The following is a 12,464-nucleotide window of genomic DNA, read 5'->3' as shown; positions in this document are numbered from 1 at the left end:
GCCAGGGGAAAACCTCACAACGAACACCTCAAGGTTAGATCCAGGTTATTCCAACCCAGTAACAATCCTGCAGCCACAAGGATTCTGACATCTTAATAGAATGCTGAAATATAATCTTGTACAGGGGAACCACAGCTGAGTGTCAACGTGTGATTTTCTCCCCTCCCTGTGTAGAGTGTAAATCCAAAATTGTGCTAAGCTCATATTTCCCACCCAAACTGGTGTTTTGACAGAAAAAAGCTGCCGTGTTGCCACATCAGGGATTTCCTGTAATATAATATTGATCTCTTTGGAAAGGTTAGAGTCCATCCAGAGACTCTAGGGAATCATGGGATAGGATGTTTTGAGTCATTAATGTTCTAGGCGATGCCCCTCACAGGGTTAGGTGTGTGTGCACAATCACAAACTCAGCAACCAAAGAAGGACAGCAGGTTTTTGTGTGACTGTTAAGAACTGTAGGTCTTCAATAAAATCTTCAGAGTGGTTATTTGATACCATTAAGTAGTTTTGAAATACTATAGTTAGAAATTGAATCGCTAGCAGCTGAACACATGAACAATAGTCAGTGTTCACAACACTGAACGCTGTTTCATGAGGAATTTCGAGAGGTCAGAGAATCTCCCATTTCAACAACACTGAAGCATTAAACAGTTATCATAATCATTAACCCAGCCAGCAAAGACTGTTAGCAGTTATCCAGTAGCCACATTAGCCATCTATTAAGTTATCATTGGGTAGCGGTTAGCAGCTATTGCTAACAATAAAACTATAACATTAGAGTTAGGTAGGAAATATCCTTTCCATAGATCGAGCGTGTTAATTTAACAGGATGATTCAGTTACAGTATTTGTGCCTTAAAGGGTGTTAAGTTTCTCTTAAAAACCATGATTGAAGCTGAGAAAAGTCAGACCAGCAGATAGACAGAAACAAACAATGGCTAACTTACCAACGAAAATCACCAGAAGTTCTTCCACATGCTACAGAGGGCCCCAATTTCTTAAAGGAATATATTGTAAAATTATTGCAAAATTTTCAAAATGTCTTGTTTCTTCATACTTCAACCATCCAATCAACTGAACGACGCCAAAGAAGAGGGAGTAGCAGATTAAGCTGTTTGGCATTGGCAGAGAAGATTTGGGAAGTTTTTAATAGGTGCAACCCACATCTTTCAACCAACAACTCTGCTGCTCAACTAACAAATGTATTTTCCTCACAAGTGTCACCATTTAATAGGAAATAAACATGACTTCCAATGGTTTAAGAGTTGTTGCTAAAAAACCATTTTTACAACAAAAAAATTGTCTTGAAAGCTACTTGAAAAATCAGTGATTAATGAGGATTTTTAATTGTGTAAAGACTGCAGACGTGCATGCATTAGACAGCCTGTCTCCCCTTGAGCGATATGGCGGCAGCATTGGCACGTTGTTCCAATGAACAGCTGTGACCACTGTAACATCAAGTCTGTGTGGTGATTGCACTGCCTGGATAGAACATTTAGGAGACATCACATGACATCTACTTACTAGTGATAAATACACCAGAATATTAGCTGCTACGGATTCTTCCAACAGCACATGGACCCAGCAGGTTAAAGACCCTTTAATGTTTCATTGAACTCTGTTGGAAACTTGCACTCTGACATATGCCTAAATAAGTCAGGGTGTTGTGCCTGAAACTGAGAGCACAACATGCACACTTACATTGCAGTGTGTATACTCACAGATGAGTTATTCATAGGCACATAAGGCTTACAACCTGAAGGTCAGAATGATTGTAAGCAAAACAATTAAAAGCATGTCTTTGAAGAGCTTAATCAGTGCCAGAGATCTTCTGTGATATATTATGCAATGAGAATGAATCCCATTTGGCCGCTGTTCCCCTAGTCCACCTCGCCAAGTGTGCATGCATTTTCAGCCTGATCGATCCTGGTGCAAATCAAACCAGAAAGCATGGCAGGGTTGTCGTGCCTCTGCGTGCTCTCAGGATGTTAATCTGTCTTACCAGGAAGATCCCATTTAAACACACTTTGACATGGAAGCAGGGGAAACTCCTAGAGGTGCATGTACTGACTCAGGCATGAAATAGAACCCTTGTACAGCAACAATATCTAAGAGTCTGTCCTCCTTTACTTACAGAAGGAGCTGCTTTCGTCCTTTGTGCCTTCCATGGTGCCATCCGGCAGCATCTGGAGGTAGAAGCCGTGTCTGCAGTAGAGCCGCGTGACAATGCCCTTCAGCTGAGGCTCTGCAGAGCAAACACAATGTTAAACACGCTAACGTCCGAGAACACACATACACTCTCATCAGGTGACATATATTAATGCACACGGCTACCTAAGAGGCAGGTCTTAATATTTACCCAGCGAAACAGTCAAACAGTGAAGTGTGTGTACTCGTATATGCGTGTGTGACTGTGGCCTTCAACACGATTGATGGGACCTCGGCGTTGGGTTAAAACATGCATCTTTCAAGCGAGGGAGGCAAGCTGTTTAAGATGCTTTATTCCGTGTGCGTGTTTGCATTCGTGCACGAGAGGCCTCGCAGCAGCACGTCACTTCAAAAGGTGACCACTTCTAACACGCGTAGAAAAGTGTTAGAACTTCAAGGTCAGCTGTTTGAGGAATACTAAAGGAAAACATATCTATGAGAGCAGGATTATTAATTTTTTTATTAGTATTTTTGTCAAAAGATTTGTTTTAGACGTGTAGTAAATTTCACTGAGGTAAAGCCTTAGTGGTATATCAGCCCGAAACACTAATCTTGTTATAGACTAGAAGCTGTAGCTCCTTGGGTGGTCACTCAAAACTGCTTCCTAGCAAGTTAATCCCCACAGACCCACATATTAAGTTAAATGTCACCTGGTATGCTGTTGGTCTGTTGATTAATCGGTGGATATGTGTGCACTTTACTTACCTTACCATTAAATTTACTTTAACTCTCAAAGGTATTTGTTTTAGTTTGATATTGGAAAGCACTGTTTGCTAGCAGTGGTTGGTGCTGATCTCCCAAAGTGCAGGGTAGGATTAGACGGCTAAATACTAACACAAGTTACTAGATCCATCCAAAAATTCCATATCTGTTTTTCCCTCTCCGTCCTCTGAACGTTTATTGCTTTGGAAATTTAAATTCACTGGTTTTTGCAACATGACTGACAGTCGGCAAGGAACAATCTCCCTACATTTGTTTAGCCTGCTCTCAACTATGAGCTGTATTGGACCAGCTGTCGCACTACAGATAAGTTGGCATGTCTTCAGCTCTCCTCACGCGCTCTGTTTCCTGCCTTTAACTGACTCACGCATGACTGAGGGGACTTTTTCGGTCCGAAGTGCTGAGGGAGACTAAATAGTGGATCAAAAGGAATGTCGGGAATGCTGAAGTGTTTCCACAATCAACTTTTAATGAGGTGCATCAAATATAGATGAGGACAGAGAAGTATGGGGGCAGCTGGCAGTTGGTCCTCAGTTGACAGCAGGGGTATGTGTGTGTGTGTGTGTGTGTGTGTGTGTGTGTGTGTGTGTGTGTGTGTGTGTGTGTGTGTGTGTGTGTGTGTGTGTGTGTGTGTGTGTGTTTAAGCACATGGGAAACAATGATGTAACACAAACAAACCTCGCTAATCAAAAAAAGTCGTTTTTTTATATTTCAGTAGATATTTCAGCCTGTCATAACTACTGTTTGCAGTTACAGAGCACTAAAGCGTTTTGAAGTAAGAGCTGAATAAAGAAAAGAGGCACAATCTTTTTGGTCCAACACTAATGGATTCCTAAAAAAAACAGGAAAGCGTCATATTGACACAACTGACTTAGATACATCCTCTAACGCTTGGAGCATTTTGACACTTGTAGTACATCTGCGATCAAAACCGATGCCGTGTGCGACTGAAATTATTTGTTTGCTTTGTGACTCGAACATCTTTCCGGAAATCTATGAATTGAAGCTGATTACTTCTTAAATGTTCAACCCCCACTATATCTGTGAATTAGTCAAAAGACTTGTGATGTGTAATCCTTGCTTTCATGCTGACAGCGTGACACAACATGTTTGGGAGCTTTTCATTAGAGGCTCCGGCCTCAGCGGCGAGATTGAGTCGCTGTAACTACTAAAAGATAAGAGCTCATCCATCCAACGCTGGCTGACTAAACACAGAAGGTCAAACGCAGAGTGAGGTAATCTGTAATATCCTGAGTGTTAATCCCAAATTAAGCTTCAGCCCACACACCAGGCCATGTGCTGCTTAACACATCTGCTACAGGGAAGGGCAGAGCCCGGTGACAAACGGGCACGAGGTGGGAGGCTGACGCTGACCTTTTGCGTGACTCTGCCTCCGTGTGGATATTTGGTGATGATGCTGTGTTTCAAAACATAGGAAGTGCTGCTTGGACACAAGGAGACTGCTGATGCATGTGCAGAGCAGAGATATTGTATTTACACACACGTAGAGCATCGCTTGAGCTAAAATGAGGAGAAATTGCCTTGAGTCATACCTCGGGCAGGATGTTAGTTAAACCGAGAGTTTAAATACACACAAACACACACACACACACACACACTTAGAAACAGATCCAGAGTGATGCTGCAGAAAAAGGCGAACATTACCAACAAAGTCAAACTAAATACAGACACGTTTTTTATAATATTTAGAAATTAGGGTTTGCATTTTCTCTTTAAAATAAAATTGAAGTCACTGAAGCTGCATTTGTTTGCAGTTCAAAGATTCACCCTGATACTGAAGAAACCGTTTATGCAATCACACATTTAGTTTTTGAAACACTTCGTCTTGGATCGAGTTAAGAGTCGAAGGAGGAATGTATCACGCACTTATAATGGCTGCACTGCATGCCTGAGGGTATTTAAAGATTACACTCAGCTGATAGCCAAGCAGCTGATTAATCAGCAAGTGGCTGTAAAGTTATTAAAGGGGACCTAGTTTCTGTCATAAATATACTGCTATAGCTCTGCATGCTCATATTAAAGATAGCTTCAAATAATGAGGTCAGTCTATGTACAAGTACTCTCAATGATTCAAAAGCTCATGCTTCAGAAAGTTTTTTCTACTTTTGGATCTGTGTGACATCAGCGAGAAGGGGTGGTTGTCTCTAACGTGGTCATTTCCACCGCAGCCCCACAACCTACAGTTCAGCCAGCAGAGAAGATCATATGAAGTTGGTTCAGACAATGAGTGAACTGAGGGCCTGCACAAAGGCCCACAAGAAGAAAACAGAAACGGAAATGAGCACAGTAAATGAGACAGACAAGTCAGCTAATAAAGACGTAACTTCAGTTCTCTGAAATAATCCTCTGACGTCAAAAGAGAAAAATGAATAATCCTGGAGCTATGATTATAAAGAGTTTAGTTTTCTTATTAAAAAAGTTTCTTTTTGTCTGTTTATGAGAACATTTTCATGTCAGTCCTCAGCTTTCTCCCTCATTTCCTGTCTCTCAGCAGAGCTCCCATCAAGCTAGGACAAAAAAACAAGCTTGCATCACAACTTTCATGTCCTCATTGGTGCAGTGTGCTTCATTTAACCCAGACCAAAGGAAAGATATAAAGATATGAATCATATTCCCACTGATGTTTTATAAACAAAGTTATTAAGTAATGCAGCTTTCTTGATGTAATCCTTCATCCTCGATGCCTCATCAGGACCCTCATGACTCACAGCGGATCACGCTGCTCTTCCTGTGCTTTCCACTCATGCTAAAATCACACATCTGCTATCACATAACATCGTGGTTTTCTTTTTGCTTTTAGACTGCACCACAGTAAACAAAATGACATTTGGAAATATAGTCTCAGTCCAGTTGTTTCTCACCAGGTTCCAATTGGTAGCTATCTCACCTGTCCAAACAAACCAGTCAGGTGTGAAAATGCTTTTAGTCATCTGCAAAGCTCTAAAAACACACACTTTATAGCATCTTCTAGTCCCTTTATTCATTTCCTTTGTAATGCAGACTATCTTTTTGAATTTTTTTGTCCCCGAGGACATCTTCACAGAGCCTATACACAGCTGATTGCAGATGTTTCACGCAGGTCACAGAAATATGAAAACAAGTGGTGTGTGGGCTCTTCTTGCGTGAGCCATTGTTTGTCCTTCCTCCAGTTACAGAGAAAAGTTATAACCTATAAAGAGTGAAGTGTGTTCAAATCAATAAAAATCATCCACAGCAGCCATTGTTGTCTTTTCACCCTTTTGCCTCTTTGTGTTGAACTCCAATGTCAGTTCCTTTCCCGTTCAGGCCAGTTTTTTAACCAATCAGCATTCAACCTAAGAACATCCCCGTTAAGCTACTACTTGGGTTTTGTAGGACTGCAAGCAAACACTTTGGCAAATCCTGCATACGGTAAGTGGTACCACTTGTCCAGGACTCCTGGTGAGTTGAGGGCAAAGACTGAATCAAGCTTGGGTTTAACTGAAGGAGACATTTTTAAAGCTCCTACTGACATCTACTTGTTTTTGTTTTTGTTTTAATTACAACTCTGCTGAGTTTCCCTTGGATTTCTATTGTTGGCAGTGTGGAAAAGCCTCTTACAGCTAAAACAAATTCGTGCTTGTGCGGACAGCAGTCACTCTGTCCCATCAGAATGTATCCCCGGGAAAATCGCAGCATTAGTCGACAGATAACAGAGTTTGCGAATCATATCCTGCAACGCAAGAGCATGTGGCTGTGCGTGTGTTTATACAGACGAGGATTTGTTCTCGTAATCCCACAGACATTCAACGCCAATTATGGAGTGACCTTAATAAAGAGCGGGATTAATTTCACTTATTAAGAATTTCAACCATCAAAGTCACCCTGAACCCTCCAGCTGCCCGATGCCTCGAGTCAGATGACAACTGGGCAATAGCTAGTGTTATTTTCACGGCCATTACACACTGCTATTCTTAAAGTTTGTGTGTGTGTGTGTGTGTGTGTGTTTTGACAGCTCCAACAGAATGGACTTTGCTGAAGAAGCAGAGATGGTCTGCCAAGGATCGTGTCTGTCTTTCAGTCATCAAACACACACCAGACACACACAGTAGAAATATTTCTCTCTCCTTGACTGTCTTTCCCATCTTAAGTGTCCTCACAGCAATCTACATTGGTCAATTCAAAGATTTCTTTCTAACTTTCCCCTCTTTTTCTTCTCTCTTCTTTGAGCGCTCCTTTTTTTCCTGCATCTTTGCTTTTCTCTATCTTCACTCATCTCATCCCCAAAAACTGCATGCCTAGCCTGCAGGGAAATCCTTACTTTTGCTGTTTTTAAATAGTGAAGCAGTGAGGAAAAGGGGGGACAGCACTTTATCGGCAGCAGAGAGTGCTGAATGACAGACTGTCACTCAGAGGAAGAGGAGCGGGCAGGAAGAGGAGTTAGATGTAGCAAGGCAGACATGGCGAAGAAGAAAGAGCGAGAAAGATATCTATGATTGGACCATAATGTGTTTTCATGTGTTCCCCACAGGTAGTAAGTTCACTGGGAAACATTAAAGATACTGATGTTTCATTTATCCTTCCACTGTAACTCTTTTCTTTTCCTTTAGGCACATTAAAGACTGCCAAAGCTCTTGAAGCTGATGGCACTGCGGCGAGAGCTGATGATTATACTTCCATCTGTTTGTTGAGTCGTCGTCTTACGCGTTCTCTGTTCCGTCTCTGTCAGCAGCGGCACAGTCAAACTCCAGGGAGCACAGATGTGCAACATCACTTATGAAATATGGTCATTGTAGTTCATTAACTCTTGGAACAATTAAAAGAAAAACCTTCCCTGGGAGAAAATCCGCAGCTTTATACATCACATTCAAAAAGACACACTCAAAAACCATCTATGATGAACCTACGTCTTAATGTTGCACAAGGCTTTAATTTAAGGATGAAGTTTGTTAATATGTGTTGTTGCATTGCATTATGTCATGTTATGTTATGAATGCAACAGTGGATTCATTTACCCTGCGGAATATAAAACCTTCATTCTATTAGATGAACTGAATAGAAAAAAATATTAAATTATCCCTGTCTTTCGTTAATAACATGCCTTTGTATCTTTTTACTGTCTTGCACAAATTATGAACTTTTAAGTTTTATTGTTAAGTGAATAAAACTTAAAGGTTCATAATTAGTTGCTTGTACAAATAACCTAGAGTCATTTTTTCACCTGTCAAGCTAAACCTGGACAAGCGGTGGTATGTACGAGCAACAGAAAAATAGCAGTTCTAGTTGAACACTAATACCAGAAATACGGAGCCCTGCAGGGGACATGGGAGAAAAAAAATTAAGACAGACTTTTGCGAGATTAGTTGTAATATTACTCTTTCTGGGTCACAAAATACACTTTTAAGATATTTTGAGGAGTGAATGTAGTTGTGTAAACGTCAGATACCTGCTCGGTTTACAAGACATCACATATTTGCAAAAGTGGTCCGACGTTTTCGGAAATCTGACACCCACTAGCTCGAAGCTAACGGGAGGTCGAGACCTACTACAGCCGGGAGGAACACCGCTTTCCCGGCACATCGTGCCTCGACCTCCCGAGCTTCGAGCTGGCGGCCTCCGAAGAATGCGGCTAAAACTTTTGCGAGATCTCGCAAAACTTTTGCGAGATCCCGAGTTTGTTTTGCAAGATCTCGCAAAAGTCCATCTTAATTATTTTTTTTCTCCCATGTCCCCTGCGGGGCTCCGTACAGAAATCCTGACAGGAAGTGTGTGAATCTTTTCCACTTACTACCAGTCATTTAAAGCTTTATATTTTTAATTTAGTTGCATCTTTTTATTAAGATGTGATTAAAAGTTTAGTGGGGGAAATGAACTGCATTAAAAGTCGGGGCTGTTTCTATCCATAGCCTCCAAGTGCAACTGTAAAGTCGCATTGCCTCTGAAACACCTACTGTAACTCAGTGAGCTGGCTGACAGATTGTTCTTTGTGCCGCGTGACAGGTGGAAACAAAAAACAGGTAATTACTCCTCGAGGCTGAGCAGCAGTGCAGCAGTAATTTACAGCTGCATGCTGTTCATGTGAAAGAGTGTCGTCTTTACCGTCCACGCTTGCTCTTGCCATTGTGTCATGCAGTGGCAAGAGTACCAGGGGCTTTTCCAGGGATTTTGTAAATAGGGCAGTGAGGCCAAGACACAAAAATGAAGTTAGAAATTTGACGAGTTGTTTGTGGACAGACTTCCTGCCTCCGTAATCATGCATTAGGAGAAAACAATGTCTCACACATCCTTTGTTTTAAGTGCACCTTTGTAAAGGAGTAAGAGACACATACATAATATCTTATCTAGTTCCATTTCACGCCTGTAATTTCTCGCCAAGACAAGTGAACCAAACTCCTCTTGCAGCCAGGGCCCTGCATCTCACATCTTCATCAGCAAACTTGGTTTGTTCGGTTCTTTCATGCCATAAATCAGTTTCTCTGTTTATCCCATCCAGTGTGCAAGGATCACTTCCTCCTATCTCTCTTCCATCATGTACAGCTCTGTGGGTACTGTAATTCAGTCCTTGGTCACCGCTACTTAACACGTCATGCTTCTGCACACTGTTCCCCGAAACACTCCTCGGCTTCTCCTCAGATAATAAGCTTGTAACTCCCCACTGACTCTAATATTGTCTTCCTCACCACTAGCATGAAAGCCTGATGCTATTAATCCATGGACATATGGATTTTACAACTGCTAGTATTTCATCTCCCAGCATTTATTGCAGCCATTGGTAAACGCTCGGCAGCAGCCGCAAAAGCAATAACACATCCTGTATTGAAATAGGAACAAGTGGAGTATGATTTTTCAAATCACAATAAAAGCCTTTTTATTTCTTTTTTTTAATGCTCCTCCAGAAAGCTGAAAAACATTCAGATGAGAAAGTGCCACACGAGTTCCTGTGTTTTCATATTCACATTAAGAGTGTTGCTAAATTGCATAAAATTAGGGGGTTCACGGTGGCCCCAGCTGACAGTGAATAATGGGGATAGAGGTGGGGAGAGCCTATATGGTAATGGCCATATTTACAAGGAGCATCAATCATCTCCAAACCGCCAGACGCCTCATCCCTCATAGGATGGAGAGCGAGAAAGGGGCGGGATGCCTTCAAAGCAAACTGTTTCTCCCTCTTTCCCCTTCAATCTCTCTCTCTTTCTCTCTCTCTCCCACTGCGGTCCAACTTCAGCTTTTAGGAAAATCAATACTGACAAAACCGATGAATTGCGATCCTGCTTAAAGTTTACCAGGCCCGCACTTAAGACATGCTGTTGGTTGTAATTAAAATTACAAAAATAACACCATTTAAAAGGAAGTAGAAAAAAAAGAAAAGAAAACCAAGAAAGCACAGTGGCTAGCTGAGAAATGGAGAAGAAGTGGGTACCCAGTAAATCTGCAGGGAAAGTAACTGCTCAGGAAGGCAAGATTAAATTAACGTGTGTGTGAAAATCTGATTCTGATGTGTCAGACTCTGTATTGCAGAGGAGAGATCAATGCCCCCACACAAACAGCAGCAGAAAGAGCTGAGGAGAACAGAATGTCAGCTGGCTCGAAAAGCTGGCCGCTATCATCATTATTAGCTCATTATTGAGCCAGTTCTCTTATTATACCTTAAGTGTGTGTCTTTTGGAAGCTGTGATATGAAGATAGACAGTTAGCGTGTGAAACTGTAATGCGTGGACTTTTTGGAGTGAGAGTGAAGCTACAATTAAGCCATGAATTTTACTTTTTCGTGTGTGAGATAGTCTTCTCATTACATTTCGGACACAAAACAAGTCAACAGTCAAATCGAGCAAACACAGCATGAGAAGCTGCTTTAGAAGAATATACTAAAAGCTATGGGGAATACTTCACACTATTTATAAACGGTGTAAGAACGTGTTTTCTCTTCTGACATGAGCAGAGATGGTTGACCAGTTTAGACCGATGCGTACCCTCGTGTATATGCTAGTTTTCCTACTCCTCACGCTGGCTTCAGAAAGATCACACTACTCTCCTCACAGACAATCTGCAAAACTGTGTCCTATAAATCACATTTTATTCAGAACCAGAGATGGGCAGTAACGCGTTAAAAGTTCTGCGTTACTGTAATCTGATTACTTTTTTCAAGTAACAAGTAAAGTAAGGGATTACTGTTGCAAAAAAATTAAAGTAAGCCCACTGCATTACTAAACCATGATTTTGTTTGTGGGAGTGTCTCATGACGATGACGTACGAACGTCTGATGTCCGAGGCAGCAACATGTAGGTCAACAATGGATAATATGGAGAGCGGGAGAGAGTACGACCATGCAGTGTTGAAAGCTTGGAAGTACTGACATTACTTTGAGTTTGATTCTGTAAAAAGTGACAAAAACATTAGCGTCCGCTGTGCACTCTGCATGCTAACACTTTTTTCATTTGATTCAATTTTATATGACGGATTATGCAGAATAAATAGAATTGAGCTGAAAGGTCTGTTGCTTTATTACATATTCAGGTTGTGTATCATGTTTTTAAAAAGTAACTAAGCAATAAAGAGACTCATTACTTTTGAAAATAAGTCATCAGTAAAGTATCGGGATTACTTTCTTGGAGAAGTAATCAGTAATTAGTAACTAATTACTATTTTCAAGTAACTTGACCAACATTGCTCAGGACCAGTACAGCCAAAAGAAGTCTGTTAACCCTATCTGTGGAGAATGTAATGCAGGGAGAGCATCAGCAAGACTCCAGCACAGTACAGAACGGGCATCAGGCAGTCACAGCATGAAAAGATGCACTTGGTATCGGTGGGTTGCAAAGCAGCTTGCAGATCCAACTTTATGCAATCTACAGCAGCTTAAACAGTGTACCCTATATGAGATTTAACATTCTGATGCATAGAAGGTGTCGGTAGGTGTCGGTTGAGCAAGCAGCTGACGCGAGCTGGCATTAACGTCAGATGAGCCGTTGGTATTGTGGCTGAGCATGAGTGGTGGCCTGTGGTGGCTTGTATCTACTTATTTGCCAAATCAAAACATAATGAGCAAAACATGATAGCATGCAATTCTGTAAAATGGTAAAATGGTTTAATTAAGTTGTTTTCCTATATGTCCTAATAAGAAATAACTGCTGCTTCTGGGGTCATATTAGATTATAAAAACACAACTGACACACTGGACAGAATATTTTAGATGTTGCAGTATTTACTATGAACTAAAACCTCTCTCTACCCTTAGAAAAAGTCATTTGCTTTTGTACTTCTGAACAAATTATTAGTATGCAAGAATCATTTTGAGAAAATATGTTACACTGAACACTGGGACAGCGAATAAATTGTGCCCTCCAGGATTTTCCAATATGAATATAATGGCTATGAATGCTGGCTGTGTTCTACAGTAATTACAAAAATGATTCACTACATTGACAAAGCAACCACACCTGGACAAGCACAAATTGATCCAATGCACACAACAAGAAAAACGGTGACCAGGAACTAGGAACTACTTGAACAGAGAGCGACACAATACACACATTTATAGGGCAGAGAGAGCGAGACATT

At 41.1% G+C, this 12,464-nt stretch overlaps 1 protein-coding gene across 1 annotated transcript in view; it reads right to left on the bottom strand.

Moving 5' to 3' along the window:
• Positions 1-12,464, bottom strand: part of fgf11a (fibroblast growth factor 11a) — a 107,143-nt gene that overhangs the window by 48,412 nt on the left and 46,267 nt on the right. Inside the window, exon 2 of the mRNA XM_086285155.1 lies at positions 2,134-2,244. Coding sequence (XP_086141281.1) covers positions 2,134-2,244 — 111 coding nt within the window. The remainder of the gene's footprint in view (positions 1-2,133; positions 2,245-12,464) is intronic.

Source organism: Aulonocara sp. 'chitande type north' Nkhata Bay, linkage group LG3 (assembly GCF_057382095.1).
Source record: "Aulonocara sp. 'chitande type north' Nkhata Bay isolate Kocher_YH1m ecotype deep benthic linkage group LG3, A_spYH_male_GT1.1, whole genome shotgun sequence".
NCBI lineage: Eukaryota > Metazoa > Chordata > Actinopteri > Cichliformes > Cichlidae > Aulonocara > Aulonocara sp. 'chitande type north' Nkhata Bay.
This window is presented reverse-complemented; position numbering and strand designations above follow the sequence as displayed.